The 18,700-nt window shown below is 38.4% G+C and overlaps 1 protein-coding gene across 4 annotated transcripts in view; it reads left to right on the forward strand.

Annotated features, from left to right (window-relative positions):
- The window catches only part of DCAF10 (DDB1 and CUL4 associated factor 10), a 60,668-nt gene extending 43,811 nt beyond the window's left edge, over nucleotides 1–16,857 (forward strand). For 2 of the 4 annotated variants that reach the window (XM_059657375.1, XM_059657373.1), the window contains 3 exons: nucleotides 31–144; nucleotides 3,565–3,710; nucleotides 4,710–16,857. In XM_059657375.1, coding sequence (XP_059513358.1) covers nucleotides 31–144; nucleotides 3,565–3,710; nucleotides 4,710–5,078 — 629 coding nt within the window. In that variant the 3' untranslated portion in view covers nucleotides 5,079–16,857. Of the gene's footprint in view, nucleotides 1–30; nucleotides 145–3,564; nucleotides 3,763–4,709 lie in introns of all 4 variants that reach the window. The other 2 variants (XM_059657376.1, XM_059657374.1) reach the window with 2 other exon arrangements.
- The last annotated feature ends 1,843 nt before the right edge of the window (nucleotides 16,858–18,700 follow it).

The raw sequence follows: 18,700 nt of genomic DNA on the forward strand, positions 1-18,700 counted from the left end.
TGTATTGTCAGAACTTTTTGTATTTTTAAGATCTGACCACTTCATCAAGTTCATCTGGTCCTAGAGTTTCTGGTTCACCTTGTCATCATAGTGATTCTAATTCATCTTCCGAGAAACACATGTCACGAGCCTCGCAAAGAGAAGGTAGGTGAAAAGTTGGATGTTATAATCTTGCAACAAGTGATTCTACCAAGTAGCTTTCTTTGGTTTCTTTAATCCATAAAATTAGCCAAAAAAGATGAGGCTGTTCCTTGCCCCCCTCAGTTATCCTTTTCAAAAAGCTAACAGGGTCTCTGGGTTTGAGTATCTTGGGCTTAAGTTGTAGTTGTAGTTTAAACTTAGATTTTATTTCCTGGACTTGGCTTTGTGTAGTTTGGAGAGGAAGTAGTTGGGAAATACAGATCCCAATCAAGGTTACTATGGAAATTAAGTGAGATTACGCATGTGACAGTGCTGTATAAATATAAGAGGATATGTTTATTAGGTGCTTGTGAAAGTCATCTGGTTTCAGCCCAGTAGACTTTTTATCTGCCATTTCCTTCTCTGAGCAATGCCGGACAGGCTCAGAGGGCTGGTGGGACAAAGCGAGCTACAATCTGGTCCTGTTCTGCTTTTCCCCGTTTTCCCGCAGCCAGTCTGGCAGAGCTAGCTGCGTAGCCTGTCCCTTCCATCTTCTAATTGAAATGCTTTCTCCCCATCAGATTTCACCTACAGTCCCTCTCCAAACTAATTCACATCTAAACTCTTATAGCACGTTTTGTTTGTCCTCTTTATAGACTGATAGCCAGACACAGTTTTTTTGTAATTTGGGGTCACCTTTTGCTGATAAGCATGTTTCCTATCTAGCTATTTTTGGAAAGGATTATTCATTAGATTTGTAATTTGTGTTTTCCCTAGGAGGCCTCACCTTTTAAGTGCTTGATAAATGCATACTTGGTTATTTTGCATGCTTATTTATGTGAGTAGAATGGTTTGAGCACCCTTCCTAACCTAACCTATAGCTTTATCCACTTTCTTCTGGATACTGAAGACTGATGTTTCACTTTAAGGTTAAAAACTCTTCCTCTTAAATTTAGAGATTTATGCCCAGATGTGTAGCATTTCTTCTTTAATTTGTAGCAGAAACTTCTTTTACAGGTTCTGCCGGTTCTTCTCCTTCTTCCTTGGCTATGGGAAACAAGCCAAGGCTTTTATTTTTTTAATTGATTTCAGAGAGGAAAGGAGAGGGAGAGAGAGGGAAACATCAATAATGAGAGAGTCACTGATCGGCTGTTCCTGCAAGCCCCCCACTGGGGATTGAGCCCACAAACCCGGGCATGTGCCCTGACCAGGAATCCAACCCTGACCTCCTGGTTCATAGATTGATGCTCAACCATGCCAGCCAGGCCAATCAAAAGCTCTTAATAACCACTGAAAAAAATCTTTATTGATTAACTAAACCGTCCATGAGAAAAGAGAAAATTTAAGAAGAATAGTTCACAAGCTTGCTTGTTACTTTGGTAAACACCAAAACAAAACTATATAGCAGTTGTATGATATGAAAAGTTACATCTGGGAGAAGAGATGATGTATTGGGAGCCTGGGCAGAGAGAACAAGAAAATTTAGGAGTGGAAAGAGAGAAGGTGGGCTTAGAGGTAAGGTTGCTCTGAATGTTGGAAACCCTGGGTCTTGAGGTGTCAGCATATGTTAGCATCATACTTGGCAGATATGATGGCTGTAAAGAGCAGAGGCCTTCAAACTTATTTCAGGATTAAAACTATTTTTGACATGAAATTTGCTGTGGATTCTTAGGGATTTAGCACAAATAAAAGTGGAATAACTCTGGTTCAGGTGAAATTAGGGAAGCCCTTGACCTACCCCATCTCTACCTTGGTTTCTAGGTGGTTCCCCGCCTTTTGCCAGCTGTTGAGGAACCTCCAAGGAGCACAGCTTGGAAACCACTAGTTAGCTATTTAGAATGGGTTTATTTTCTGCTTTTGTTACAGATTTTCAAAATTAATTCTGGAAATAGGGATTTGTTTTTCTCGAAAATTAAAGTTTAATCACATGTGAAATAATTATTTAGGTATAATTTGGTTGTAACAGTGTAATTTGGAGTGTCACAGGTTCCCATCAATGCTAGTAGTCTAAAGGGAATCTTTTAAAAGAAGGTACATCTTTTTTGAGAAACAGTTTGCAAAGGGTTTGACAGAAGGAGCTCATTATCTTCAAAGGAACTCCTTCCACAGGAAGAGAAGTGTTGAAATATTTCTCTTGATATTACACTTTTAAGCTGCTTTCTCACAATGTCTGTACAAGTGGTTCTCCACATATCCGAGGCAGATGACGTATCCCCAGTAGTAACAATGGCTCTCTGCAGCAGTCACTTGCCTTAGACCTACGTAGAAGGAAATGATGGGCCAGACCAGAGTACCAGGAGTATGTATGATTGGCAGTGTCTCCCACCCCTTGTTTTGACATGCTTCTGAGTGAGTGTCCTCCCTCGCCTCCAAAATTATACATCTGTTTTTGTTTACAGTACTGTCCTTGGTGGCCATAAGTCCCTCTCCTTGTACACATAGCCTTTTATTTATATAATGGCAGTCTTCATGGCTTCCAAGTATTTCCTTCTCTGAACCAAATCTTCTGAGATGAGAATTATTATCTTTTACTTTTCCAGATTCCTCTCATGTCACATAACTTTGATTTTACTTAAATGAAGAGCTTTCTGAGATATAATCCAAATCAAATGGACCTCTAGTTAGTTTTAATGCATTAGCTTTAGGTCATTGGTGATTCTTGCTATAGGAACTTGGATTCTTTAGTTCTAGTCATACCCTTTCCCCATATCCTCACCCCAAAGACATACTCCGTACATTGAGGGCACTGTGGTGTGTTTTTTTTTTTACATGTGGTAGCATAATGCAGATAAAGGAATGAAGGCATAGTGGCTGGCTGACAGAAATCAAAGCTTTTTTTTTTTTAGAAATCAAAGCTTTTTAAGAAATATTTATTTTTTAAAGTATTTTTTTTACTTTTTTATTGAATCCTATATAATAAAAGGGTGATATGCAAATTGACCCTAACAGCAGAAAGACTGGGAATGACTGGTCACTATGACACACACTGACCACCAGGGGGCAGATGCTCAATGCAGGAGCTGCCCTCTGGTGGTCAGTGCACTCTCACAGGGGGGAGCTCTGCTCAGCCACAAGCCAGGCTGATGGCTGCCAGTACAGCAGTGGTGGTGGGAGCCTGTCCCGCCTCCTCAGCAGCGCTAAGGATGTCCGACTGCAGCTGAGGCCTGCTTCCCTCTGGGAAGTGGACATCCCCCGAGGGATCCCAGACTGCGAGAGGGCACAGGCCAGGCTGAGGGACCCCCCCCCCACCCCCCAGTGCACAAATTTTTGTGTACCGGGCCTCTAGTTGGTTAATAAAACTATATAGGCTTTAGGTGTACAATTCTATAATACATTATCTGTATATTGTATTGTGTATTCACCACCTACAAAAATCAAGCTTTGAAAACCTGCCTTAGTTCTTTGATAATACAAATCCCACATTCTAATTTTCTTGTATCTCAGGAGTTTCACCACGAAATAGTCTTGAAGTCTTAACCCCTAAAGTTCCTGGTGAGAGAGACCGTGGAAACTGCATCACATCTTTACAGCTGCACCCAAAAGGCTGGGCCACTCTTCTTCGGTGCTCAAGCAACACTGATGATCAGGAGGTACGGGCAGCAGGACTCCACCTTCAACAGGGCCAACTGAACAAAATGCCATGTGTGCTTGAACCCCTTCTCCCTCCCCTCTGGCCTGGGTGTGGCAAGCTGGGGAGTACTTTAAAGCAATGATCAGCTTTTAAATTCTTTTCTCCTTCATCTCATCATAAAAAGCCCTTTATATAGTAAACATAAGACTGAGATGTTTCAGCTAAGCTGGCTAACTGTGAGGTTTTGCTAAGCCAGTTGAGTATAATAATTTTCTCTTTTAAAAACCAGGGGAAACTTTGGAAAAGGAAGGAACTAAACTGAGACTAGGGGAAAAGGTCTTATATGACCTTATGATTTTCAGCACTCTGAAAAGCAGGAGTCCTTGCCCTAACCGGTTTGGCTCAGTGGATAGAGCATCGGCCTGCGGATTGAAGGGTCCCAGGTTCGATTCCGGTCAAGGGCATGTACCTTGGTTGCGGGCACATTCCCAGTAGGGGGTGTGCAGGAGGCAGCTGATCAATGTTTGTCTCTCATCGATGTTTCTAACTCTCTCTCTCCCTTCCTCTCTGTAAAAAATCAATAAAGTATATTAAAGAAAGAAAGAAAAGCAGGAGTCCTTGAGGAATCTCACTAGCTCTAGAATCTGCAACTGAGAAAAGGAGAGAAGAGAGCCATTGAAACGTGTAGGGGAGGTATTCTAGGGCTTGACTGTCTTAACCCTTGAATTTTTAAATATTAAAATTGTTAATTTCAGAAAAGGGAATTATTACTACAGAAGTCACACTGGCCTCTATGAATAAAAGGCTTTAAAGCATCACAGTACAGAATAACCCTAGCTTATGAAGATAGGGTACAAGGCTACAAGTTCATTAGTTGCAAGAGGGGTAGCATTCATCTAAATGATTTCTTACAGTTCTGTGGCTTTAGCATTCTGTTGAGTTGTGTGTTTTTTAAAGAATATCTGTAGCACTATTTGAGGCTCTATAACTTTGGTTTGTCCCTCTCCTCTCTCCCTAGTGGACTTGTGTCTATGAATTCCAAGAAGGAGTTCCGGTACGACCTGTCTCACCACGCTGTTCTCTACGACTGACTCATTACATTGAAGAAGCCAATGTAGGCAGGGGTTATATCAAAGAACTTTGCTTCAGCCCTGATGGGCGAATGGTTTCTTCCCCACATGCCTATGGGATTCGATTGTTGGGATTTGACAAACAGTGCAGTGAACTTATTGACTGTTTGCCCAAAGAAGCCAGTCCCTTGCGGGTGATCCGTTCTCTGTACTCTCATAAAGATGTTGTACTGACGACAAAGTTCTCCCCAACACATTGTCAGATTGCCTCAGGGTGCCTTAGTGGACGGGTTTCTTTGTATCAGCCAAAGTTTTAGGCACAACTTACAACAAAATAAGCAACTCTTCTGGTGTTTGACATATAAATTGCTTCAATTGAGGTGAAGTATTTTCTTTTTTAGACGATCTTAAAAGTTTGGGTCAAGATCCTGATTCTTATGAACACACCTGTGACCTGAGGACTTGGTCGTCCAGCATCATAGGGGCATTGCCAAGTTAGACTCTATGCAGCAGCATCTTGTGCAGCATTCCTCAGCTCCTGCTGATCTGTGCCACTGAACCCCAGTTCTGGTTATTTTGCATGTTAGCTCTTGTAGAGTTTCTTTTTTCTTTTTTGATTTTGGTGTGAATTTTGTGGACATTTAGCAGGAGTTTTGGTTGGGTTAGAAGAAATCTGTGACACTAGAATAAAACCCAAACGTTTGATGTTGGCATACTGATTGTTGAAAAAGAAATTTCATCTTCCCTTACCAGTATATTTGGTCTTTTAAAGTTGCTGTTATGTTTCTCAATAACGAGCACAGATAATGGCATTATTCTCATAACTCTTGGATAGTCTTTCAACAAAATGTCTTTTAAGCTTCCTGTTAAAATTATACATAGGGTTTTGTTGTGACATTCTAGAAAAAATATTATCACCTCTCTTTGTAATTTACTTGTATGAATTTTAAAATCTCTAGCATGTGTCCTTACTTGGTATTTTGTTCCTGTCAACAGCATTAGGGAGGAAGAGGGGAGAAGGAATGAGCTTTGGTTGTTTCTGTTGTTTAGAAGAGAATTTATTTATTGGATTAGTACACTATCTGACCACAGAGTGATGAGGACAGCGTGTCTCCGATATTCTGTTTTCTCTGCCAGATTATTTGAATCACACAGGATGACATGTTATAGTATTGGGGTGGAGGGGGAATCGAGAGTAAAGAGATGGGTTTTACTCATATTTCTTTCATGAGCTAGATGGCACAAGGTCAACTCTTAGCATTAGTGAGAGGAGAACTGCTGTCCTCTTCAAGCTGTTGGCATAAATGTGGTAGTCAGTGGCTTGGATGTCAAGACCGAGCTGATATGAAGACCTTTTGTTGTGTTTTGTTATGGAGCAGAGCAAGTAAAAAGCATATAGCAGGGCTTAAGCCCAAGGCTGACTGCTCTGCTGAAGTAAGGGGCTTTCCTTTAGTCTCCTCCACTTTGAATGGTTTGGTGTTCAGAAGGGGTTTGCCAGAAGCTAGAGTAATTTAAGTCACATGCTGGCTTTTTCCCTCTTAGATAACATTCTCTTAAGCCAGTTGCTCTCAAACATTAGGGTACATTATAATCATTGAGGAGCTTGTGAAAAATACAGAAAATGCCCTTACCTTAGGAGATTCTGATTCTGCCAGGGAGAAGACAGGAATCTGTATTTTAACAGGAACACCAAGTAACCTTTATTCAGATGGCCCCTGGATCACTATTTATAAAACACTACCTTCAACATCAGTAAATACTTTTGTACCCATCAGGTGCTTAACACAACTCCCAGAAGGTGTTTTGATTATTTTTTAATAATAAGTAAATGAAAGCAATTTTAGAGGTAGAAAATAACATAAAGTGAACTCAATTTCATTTTTTAAGGAATGAGAGAAGTGACTTGCCTAAGGTTATCCTAAAAAATTAGTGGCAGAGCCAGGACTCGAATTCAAGTCTCCTAATTCCTTGCTCAGGGCAATTTCTACTGTATTATGCTGTCTGTTAAAACAATGCCTATGAACACTTTATTTTGTCTTTAATTTGTATTATTGTGAATACCCTTAAACTGGCTAAGACATTGGAAAAAGGAAGGCATGGGAGTAGATGCTGAGAATTCCAGCCATATGAAGAAAAGTATTTTAAATTTTATAGAAATGTTTAAGCAACCCAAATACATGAATAAAAATGACTGTTTTTGTTTTTTTTTGTAGGACCTACCATACAGCCATTCACACATGTATAAAGGTTACATCTCACTTGGAACAATGTTGGCCCTAGGACAAATTTTTAAAATTAGATCAATTTACCATGGATGTTTAAAATTTGGAAATTTTTTCATCATCAAAAAAATTATGACAAAGTACAGTGGAAACACAGGTTTGACATAAACTAAAAAAAAAAAAAAAAAAAAACACTTAAAAGGAAGTTTTTGAGGCAAAAACACTTAATGTTAACATTAAAAATAAGCTACTAAGTGTAACAATTGTATTGATAATCAAAAGAAGTTTCCATAAATTGTATCACCTTTGGAGAGAGTTCCATGTCAGATACTGGGCACACATATTGCCCAGCTCTAAACTTCAGTCATGATTGTTTAACAACTGTAGAGCATCTATCACGTGTCAAATAATGGACATACTTTACTACTAATCCTCACAGAAACCTTACAAGGTAGGTAGAGGAGTACCAATTTACTTTGGAGGAAATGGAGGGTCAGAAAATTTAAGTGATTTGCCTTAAGTCACAGAGCTGGGTGGCATCACTGGGATTCAAACCCTGGTCTGTTTTAGTCCAAAGCCTATGCTTATTACCCTCCCATTGTGCCCTTTGGTTGGTAAAGGATGGTAAACTGGCTGGTTAATTTACTTGTTTTGCATCCTCTGGAAGTTCTTTATTACAGAGCTGGCTTACCTTCTGCACCACATAAAAGAACATTTACAAGATTAATAGTTTCCATTAGAATTAATACTATAAACTGCAGAGCATACATACAGTCCATTCCTAACTAAAAAACCTCAAGCAAGACATGTAACTGTAAAATAAAGAAAAATAGAGGATAAATAGCCTTATTAAAAAAAAAAAATAGAGCCGCACGGATGAAATGGGCTGTTAATGTAAAAATTAACAGCCAGCAAAGAGAACCTTCGTTCTCTTTGAGGTATGGTCATGATCAAAAAGTCACCAGCGATATTAAGGAATTAAAAGTCTTCAGGAATGGTATACTATTAGAGGAAATTACATCTTATAATTAAAAGGTCCCATTTCATTTACAGTGTAAAATCAAATGTAGTGTTTTTTACTCTAAATTTTATTTAGTCATTTTTATTCATGATACTTGGTAAACGTATTATAATTGGTAACATAGTATAATTACTGGGAAGTGTAGTATAAACTATACTTTGGTTTTAAAAAGCTTTCTGCAGAACAGTATCTTTAAGGCAATGCTATGTTGAATGAGTTTAGGAACATCAAATGCATAGTAGTTCCTTATTTTCAATTGTGAAAATGAAGTGGCTAAAGCAGATGAGATCTCTATTTTAATCTTTTGAAGACGTGTGTGGTCTTTTTCCTCAGAATCCCAAAGAACATGTATATTTTGTCATTTCTGCTTGTTACATCCTGAGAAGAAGCTATACCAAAAATTTTAGAAAAACAAGGAAAAGGTAGATCACACGTTCCCCATTTCTGTCTAGAACCAAGATCACATTATACTATTAGTATTAAAGTTTTGTTTGCTAGAAAGTGCAGTGTAGGAAAAATATTCTGAGAATCTTTTAAAAGCCTAATGTTTCCCAATTTGTCAGAATATATGGTATTGGCATCCATAAATACCTGTTAAGCTTGTGTTTAGTAAGAGAAGTATTCTGATAACTTACTAATGACAATCATCCCCATTTAGTGACCAGCAGTGACAGAGAGCTATGAAATTTCATTACGTAATAAACTCTGTTGGTCATAAAGCATATATATGAATTTTTGGATAACTAATGCATATCTCTTAAGTGCCAAAATTTAAAACTTGTAATTCTTTTTGATGTCTTTCAAATATGTTAGTATGTCTCCCTGCCTTCTTCTTAAACAGCATGCTCAGTATAATTCACTTTTTCATGATGAAAAGTAAAAGTTATATTCATGTATCATTACAAATATTCAGTGAGCTCTGATGTATATAAAATAATTCATAAAATGTAAAGGGCTATAACAAATATGAGTTAATATCAATTATTATAAAGTGATTCCCTCAGCCCTGAGGTATATGTAATCGTTTGCCTCAGATTGCTGGTGTTTTGTTTTTAATTTAAAAATGTTTTATATCTGCTAAGCAGTTTATTCTGTCTCCTTCCACACTATCTATATGCCTGCCTCTAAAAGATTCCCCACTTCTTCTAATGTGCCGTGTTCATGTTATGAGCTGGAACATGAGATAACCAGGCCTGCTTAGTGTCTGCAGATCTGGGCAAGCTCTGGGTACACAGACTTTGAGATGGCTCTTTTGGTTGTTTACCACCTTTCTGACAGGTTCACAAAAACCTTCTGGATAATATAAATTTCCAGTTAAAGGCCTAACCTAGTGTTTCTTTTTTTCAGTTGCCACTAAGTAAAATACTTCAAGCGAAGGGTGTTGCTAGATTAAGGAACAAACAGCAATGTACCAAAGAATAGCAAAGCAACAACAAAGGCTCTGTATTTGCACAGGGGTCTTTCATGCTTTTAAGAAAAAAGAAGAATACAGAGGGGAAAACAAAATTAAACCCAGATAGACTTAAGAGTATTTTTTATGCCATTAAATAACTATTAAAATATATGCTTAAATTATCACATGTTGTTACAAAGACACAGTTTAGTCTCATTGCAGAATAAGATTGTACCAAAATTTATACTCTAAAGATGATTCCTAAGAATTTCTCCCATTCAAATGATAATAGAAATGATTATCAAAAGGAAAGTCTCAAATGTACCAGTATTCTGCTCTCTTTAGTTATAAATGAATAAGCGGTAGTAATATGGGTTTTATCAAAGTTCCAAGGAACACATCTCACATACACACAGATCCTATATGTATGTGTAATAATGTCACTATAAATAAAAATGTCACCCAGAGGTAATAAAATAATTTTTAAATTTAAATCTGGTCTAACGTATTTAAAATAGAATTTTCAGCTTTCCTAAGTTTCTTCCTCACTTTTCATAGTTTTTAACCTTAAAAATGGAATATTTGAATTTTTTTTTTTAATTCACTATATCTATTTCCAAACTGTGCTTTCTGGTAACTTTTAGATTCACATATTCAGGAAATTTGGAATGCCCTATACAATATACTAGACACCAGGAAGTTTTCTCAGTGGGCTCTGAAGTGCTGTAGTTCTTATGCTAGACTGTAAGCTCCCTGAGGGCAGGGACTGTCTTATTTATTCTTGTGTTCTTGTACAGGATCTGACAGAGTAGTTGCTTCATAAATGGTTGTTGAATGAATCAAATTAACCTTCACCATATGCGGCCTCAAATTCCCATGAAGCCAGAATTATTCAGCACTAAAGGAATTCATCATTTATTATCACAGTGAACACACTATGTGCATCAGAGTCATACCTGTGGTCAGAAAAACTATGCCAACTCATTGATCTGGAAAACTGCAAGTTTAAGACTCAGTATTTCATTCAACAAACATTTGAATCCCTACCATATGCTTAGTCCAGTACTAGGGACCCAAGGGACTAAGGTTTTCATATTCCATAGGTGCAGCTGAAACAGACTTCAATGCAGGGCGAGTGATCTGTGCAGGCATATACGGCTCTGCACTGAGAAAGGTCCCGTGCTTGGTTTAATGCTTGGCTAAAGCCATGTTGAAATTCTTAATTTTTTCAACAGGGGACCCACATTTTTATTGTGCACTGGGCTCATACATTATGTAGCTGGCCTGGCTTGGATATGATCATTTTGATATAATGGAAACAAAATGATCCTATATAATAAAAGCCTAATATGCTAGGTGTCTGGTCAACCTGTCGACCATTCAACCAATCAAAGCATGATATGCTAATGATATGCTAAGGCTGCTCAACTGCTAGCTATGATGTGCACTGACCACCAGGGGGCAGATGCTCCAACCCGTAGTTTAGCTGCTGCCGGGGTCTGGCTGATTGGGACTGGGTGAGACAGGGCTGGACACGCCCTGGAGCCCTTCTGCAGTCCCTCCCCAGCCCTGATGGTGCACTGATGGGGTCCCTCGGCCTGGCCTGTGCCCTCTTGCAATCCGGGACCCCTCGGGGGATGTCGAAGAGCTGGTTTCGGCCTGATCTCTCAGGCCAGGCCGAGGGACCCCACTGGTGCACGAATTCATGCACCGGGCCTCTAGTAAGAATGATATTATCTTTTCACATTCATTGAACTAGCCATAGTGCATGATTTAATAAAAAAAACTTACAAAATTTAAAATTAAAACAGAAGTACTCCCTTCCCAACAAACTTTTTAAAAGATCAAATGTTTTTCATTTAAGAATTAGGAAAGCTTTCTAAACATGTAATTGGCTTTCACCTTTTCAATTGATTTTTTGTGTGTGTTTTTATTCAATTGAATTGTTTTGAGTTTTTCAAATGGATGAATGTAGAGTTATAGATGAATTTATTATCTAATTACATACCTATATACAATTTTAAGGTTTTAATCTTTTATTAATATATGCACTGAATATTTTAGCATAAGTCTACCTCATAATGTGCTTTTAAAAAATAAATGCTACTTTGAAACACTTGACACACTTTTTGTGTGTGGCTAACCTGTTTAAAAGGTTGATTGGCAAAGTGGCATTTAGCGGTAGTTTGAAAACTTTTGTTTAAATCGCTTAGGTGTTCATCTTTAGACCAGAATCAGGCATAATACTCTGGCAGAGGCAGGGATTTGGTGGTTCTTGTTGGTGAAAGTCTAAACTTTCTCAATCATGTAGCCCTATCAGAAAAAATTGGAGAATACACTCTAAATTTTGATTATTTATAAATTATATATATGCATATACTATTGTACAGATCTATATGTACATTATAAAACATGTATAGAGATAAAGGAAATTTTTAAAATATAACATTAAAAAACTCAGTCCCTTCCAGGGATCACCTTGTGCTTCCACTGTACATGCAATTTTGTTTTGTGAAGATCACTGTTCTAAACACAGAACTGGCATTTTACACTGAAAACACATTTATTAAGATCTGATCCATTCACATCTGTTCATTTACACATTTATTCAATATGAATGTTTTGTAGAGTTTCATAAATTAGTTCTTTATTCAGTGAAAATAATATTCATATAAATAGAAAGCATAGTTGACAAAATTCTACTTTTGTTTGTCAAGCTATGTACAGTAATTGCTTCTCATGTAGACAAATTAGAACATGCTATTTTTTTTTCAGTGTTCCCTAAGAATAATTTTTTAATATTATTTAACAGGGTGATTAGTGGTTCATTTCACCATACCACTTTAATTCACTAGAAAAATGATAATCAAATTTGGTACACTCACTTTTTTGGTAAGCCATTGAGAAAAATAGAATAAATTCCTTTCAATTATTTTGTGAAATTAACCATTTAGATAAACTGATTTAACTAACCACAGCACTAATTATTTCAGTTATTCCAATGACTGACATGATATGGACTATTTAAAAATAGATTTTTTTAAATTTAACAGGAAATGATTATTTGGCATGCATTTATACTAATGAATCAACAACTTATATTAGTTTACTATTCCTTTTTTAAAATATATTTTTATTGATTTCAGAGAGGAAGGGAGAGGAAGAGATAGAAACATCAATGATGAGAGAATCGTTGATTGGCTGCCTCTTGCACAACCCCCACTGGGGACCAAGCCCACAACCCAGGCATGTGCTCTGACCAGGAATCGAATCGTGACCTCCTGGTTCATAGGGCGATGTTCAAACACTCAGCCACACTGGCTGGGCTAGTTTCCTATTTCTGATGTAACAAATTACCAGGGACTTAGTGGTTAAAACAACAAATTAATGTTCACTGAGTTTTCTTCCAGACCCTTCCTTCTGACAGAAGACAGGAAAAGTGGTGCTCAGTCTAGCATGTGTTCAAGGCACCTGGAGGGCTTCTTAAGACAGACTGCTGGGACCCCATCCAGACTTTCTGATTTCATAGGTTTGTGGTGAGAGCCCCCATTTTGCATTGCTCACCCATTCCCTGTGGCTGCTATAGTTCTGGAAACCACAGTTTGAGAACTATGGATATTGAAAATGTAGAGTTTGGATTTCTCATGGATGCCAGATCCCACGGATCTTTATGTAGATAAAGCCATTTTAGAGAAGATCTTAACTTCGGAGGTTGATATTATAGATGGACAACGTGCATCCCATCAACTACACTATTTAGTACATTGTCAGTTTGGCAGTCCTTCAGTGAGAGCTAAGACTTTCCTAATTTAATATGATATTGAAGTTACTGAGCAGCGAGTTAAGCTAAGATCGTCTTACCTTCTCAGGAACAGACTGGTGCCCTGTGGCTTGTCTTCTAACTCAGAAAGAGGAGCACTGCTACAGTAATGCCCCTCTCTGGTGTGAGCTGGGCAGAGCTGCAGCCACCAGAAAAGGAACGAACTAACCATGGCAGAGACAACTCAAGATGCTTCTTAACCTTTCTATAGGAAATAGCTGTTTCCATTTAAATTATGGGTACACTAGATTGCTGCATTAAAATTAACTTGCAAAAGCTTTCACTTTAAAAGGCTAGTCTTTGGGGAAAAGGAAGGATCCAAATTTCATTGTGAAAGAATTACTTTTTAAAAGTTCAATACAAAGTATCAGATCTATTCTGAATACATTGTATTTATTAAGCAGTTATTACCTAACTAGAGGACCGATGCATGAAATTTGTGCAAGGGGCTCGGCCCTCACAGCCCCGGTCATCTGGAAGGTCGTTCAGGTGTTTGGTCTAATTAGCATATTAGCTTTTTATTTATATAGGATAGTATTTTTGTGCGTGTATATAATTAATAAATGTATATAATTAAAAGAAGGATTTCCTGGCATTTATTGAAAGTCGCAGAGTATTGGCAGGAAAATCATGATCCCTACCCTGGTCCCTCAAAGGGGTCAGTAGATTCCTCACCTCTGGGGTAGTCTCAATAAGAAATAAATTGATTAGGCTCTATTTTACCCACCAGCCCTGTCACAACCTGTGAGGGGTATACTAAGAATAACTAAACTAAAAGAACTAAACTCAATCTCTCAATATATCAGTAATACCAAATATTGTGATAAACCCCCAAATGATTTTTCTCAACATTTTATTATAAAAATGTTCAAACATACAGCAAAGTTGAAAGAATTTTACAGTGAACATCTGTTTACCAAGATTCTACCATTAACATTTTACTATGCTTGTTTTATCAAATACTCCATCCATCTTAATTTTTATGTATTTTGAATAAATTACAGATATCTGTACACATCCTTCTAAAAATCCTCAGCAATACATATCATTAACTAAAGTTCAGTATTTTTTCTTTTGTTGAAAAATTTCATTGATGCCCACAAATATTAATGGCATGCCCTCTAAGTTTATACAAATGTATACACTTGTATACATTTGCCCAAACCTGTATCAATATACGTAGATTACAGTACCACCATCACCCCAGAAAGTCCCCTCATGACCCTTCCCAGGTAAGTCCCTTCCCCATCCCTCCCAGAAGCAGCCAGGTGTTTTTTTCCCCCCACCATAGAGTTGTCTGAATGTCATATGAATGGAATCATACATTATGCATTCCCCATGATGTTTTTAAAAGACACATTCTTAGCCTGGCTGGCGTGGCTCGGTGGTTGAGTGTTGACCTGTAAACCAGATCACAGTTTGATTCCCAATCAAGGCACATGCCCAAGTTGTGAGCTCCATCCCCATTGGAGGGCGTGGAGGAGACAGCCAATCAATGATTATCTCTCTCCCTTCATCTGTGAAATAAATCAAAATACATCTTTTTTAAAAAAAAAAAAACAACACAACAAATTCTTAGAAAAAGTGTCTCTGAAACAGGGAAAGTAATAGTGATAAAGACAACATCTGGGATCAGATTTTGAGTCATTCATTGAGCAGATGTGAGACTCTCTAGTCTGTGGATACAAAGACATTGTGTCTTGAAGGACACAGCACACCATGGGAGAGCAGGTTGAGACAGTCACCACATGCACAGACCTAATTTAGCCTGGAGTCACTGGGGCATCAAGGGAGGTTTAAATTTTTACTTTGGAACTTGTCTCAGGCACCCAATGCTCTATTTCCACAAGTCTAGAATCTTATAATTCAAAATGATTTGTCTTTAAGTAAGGGCAGTTTTATAGTACTGACCAAATGTTGGCAAATTTGCTAAACAAATAAAAAATAAACAATAAAAGGCACAAATTGAAATTAGTAGATAGTTAGCATTGCCCCCAGACACAAACCCAACATGCATTCCTGCCCCTGGGCCCTGAGCTGCAGAAGCTTTGAAGAGCCCCAAAGCGCCACCACGAAGTTTTCATCCTCTTGGACTTCGCCTTAGCTTTCTCAAGGCCTCACACCTATTACATCTCCAAGTTCAGGCCCTCACTTAACTTCTTTCCTCTTTACCTTCATATTTTACACACAGATTACCAAAGAAAAGTCTTTAGTTCCCATACATACCCACTTTTTCCTACTTGAAACTATGCCTCTTTCCTAGTGGAGTGAGGAGTGAAGAGCCCAAAAACCCTGTACATTTCTTTCTTAAATGATTTTCCCAGAAAACTAGAAGGATTAAGGGAAGTTCTGAAGCTTCTTTTTACCCAAGAGAAAGCTCTAGGCCAGGAGCCACCCATTACTTGACCCTTGTAACTAAATGAATTTATTTCCCTTGTGTGGTGTGCTCTGTACCAGCAACTAACTGCTGACTAATCATGACTAGTTTTATTGTTGATGATTAAAACGTTCTTCTTGCCCTTCATCACCTTCATTAGGCTTAGTTCTACAAGTTACAGTGCCAGAAGGGATAAGGAAAATGGAGTGCCTGGACATACACGCAATCTTGATGCATGCAGGAACTTTTCTTTTGGTCTCAAATTGGCTACACATTTCTCAGATGAAAGGATAGCTGCCAGTGTTAAAAAGGAAAATCAAGAACTCACCAGTCATTTAGCTCATAAATGTTACGGACTTCGTGTTTGTGCCACCCAGAAAGCTAATAGGTTGAAACCCTCAATGTGATGGTATTTAGAAATGAGGCCTTTGAGAGGCAATGAGGTGTAAATGAGGTCATGAGGATCTCTCTGCCATGAGAGGGCACAGTGAGAAGTCTGCACACTAAGAAGAGGCCTCTCACCAGGAGTCAAATCTGCCAGCACCTTCATCTTGGACTTCCCAGCCTCCGGAACTGAGAGAAATGTCTGTTGTTTAAGCCATCCACTCTATGGTATTTCGTTATGGCAGCCTGAGCAGTGTAAACATCCTTTCCTAAACCTCCATGACCCCTCAAGGAATGAAGGTCAGACAGGCTGTTACAGAATGCTGTGATCCTGAATAGCCACGTGTCCCTTCACTCTGATTCCTAGAGAAATATTTATACCTATCAGGTGTCAGTCACCTGCCAGGCACTTGAAACACTGAAATCTAGAGCAGAATCCCTGCCTTATGGAGCTGGCATTGGAAAGGGGGAAAAAGCATACAATAATCACCATATAGTTAAAACAGGGATGTGATAGCAATAGAACATTTAAAAGGGGGACCTGACTTAGTCCTGCAAGTGTGGGCTGTATTCTCTAAAGTGGCAGCTGATCTTACTCTCAAGTCCTCAGCGGGAATTAATGAGTGAATCGGCAGGGTGCGGTGTACGGGCAGAGGACCTCTGCATGGGTCAAGGCCAGGCGGCTCCAGGATGGAAGTCCTTGTGCTGAGGGCAGTGACTGGGCAGGCAGTTTTAGCTAGAGATGAGAGTAAAGGTGGCAGGGCCTGGATCATTTCATCTAAAAAGATCAGTCAGCAACATGAAGAATGGATTAGAGATGAGAATTTAGATAAATACTAGTCTCAATTTCTGCTTCAAAATCAGATAGGTTCATCTGGGGGGGAAAAGTTCTCTATGGAAACTTCAGGGGCTAAATGGATTAAGTTGGGAATCAGCCTGCTGGGAGCCTGGGAGTGCTCTGCAGCTGTGTGAGCTCCTCTAGGCCCCTTCCCGGTCCTCCCTCGAGAAATATTCTCTACATCAGCGGTTCTCAACCTGTGGGTCGCGACCCCTTTGGCAGTAGAACGACCTTTTCACAGGGGTCGCCTAAGACCATCCTGCATATCAGATATTTACATGACGATTCATAACAGTAGCAACATGACAGTTATGAAGTAGCATCAAAAATAATTTTATGGTTGGGTCACAACATGAGGAACTGTATTTAAAGGGCCAGAAGGTTGAGAACCACTGCTCTACATGCTCCCCTCACTTTGTGGTCTATAATGGCTGCCGCAGGTGGGTTAATTAAAATGACACTTCATCAGATGGCATGTAAAACACTACTTTTATCAATTCTAAAGTTCAGGATATTCACTTTTGTAATAAATTTCTACCCTAAAATGGAGTTTCAGAAATACTTTACAGCAACTGCTCCCTTACCTAGTTGTCCTCATCAAGCTACACCGATCTCTAGACACAGGGAGCACCTTACAATTTAACATGTAAACCAACAGTGTGCTACTATGGCTTCACTCTAAAACAAAGGAGCAGCTATGAAGTTTCAAGCAGATAGAAAAATCCTGAAACGCATGAACATCTAGACCCCTAGCCTGGGGTAAGCATGACCCAAAGGGATATGATTACAACAGAAATTACTGGCAAACTGAATTCACCAAGACAGTTTTACACTCAGTAGAAAAAAAATTTCACTTGAGAAAAGCTTTAAAGATCAAAATACTTTGCAGTTTAGCTATCTGGAAAATTAAGTTATTTGGAACTCCTCTTGTTCCAAGATGGAGTCCCCATAGGAAGCTGTTAACAATCAAAATAGTGTGGCTAAACGTATTATCAACACAAATACTAACAGATCATTTTACCACAAAAAAAACAAAAAAAAAGGAAATATGCTAGTAACTAACCCAACCACAAAAGACCAAATGGACTTAAAAAAGAAAACAACTTTATTCCAAAAAGAATTACCAAAAGAAGCATGTTAACTCTGAAACATTTAACAGGTTTCATTTAAACTCACAGTCACAAAATTCAAACAAAAACAGCTTTGTGTGCTTAACCACTTTCAATGAAACTTTCAAAACGGAAACATGTACTGTAGAGATTGCCCCATAATTTGGGAGCCATTTAGGCAAATATTTAATATTAAGGGGGAAAACATCAGCATTAAAAACAGAAATCTCAAATGTAAGAATAGGTGTTCAAGTCTTTGATATGCATTTACATGCATGAGAAAACAAAGAATTATTTTAGAAGAAATCAAGTCTTTCTTCAAATATGATCTCCTATCTCGCCTTCATTTTGACCGCATACCCCTCATGCTCCATACTCCATCTAAACTGAACCGGTGTTGGTCATCATGATTGGCTTACTGGGAAGCCCTCCAGGTCCCATTTCACAAATCCTGTCTACCACCCATTATTCGCTCACATGTTTGCACAGCCTTCTGAGTATTACCACTGTAATTGCGCTAGGGAATTTCAGGTCTCCCAAGAATGATTATATATACACAATTCTGTTTTACCTCACAGTTCACAATATATAGGTGATTATGTAACTATAAGATGAATATTGACTATTGAGACAAACAACATCAACTTTGTCTCTAACACAAATGAAACAGATACACAAATTTCCCACCAGAGGTTGTGTTTAGTCTGTGGTGCAGTCCTGAGGGCTCATACCACTTTACGTATGTTAAATATGGAATCCATAACATCAGACATGA

Source organism: Myotis daubentonii, chromosome 11, assembly GCF_963259705.1.
Source record: "Myotis daubentonii chromosome 11, mMyoDau2.1, whole genome shotgun sequence".
NCBI classification, from domain to species: Eukaryota; Metazoa; Chordata; class Mammalia; order Chiroptera; family Vespertilionidae; genus Myotis; species Myotis daubentonii.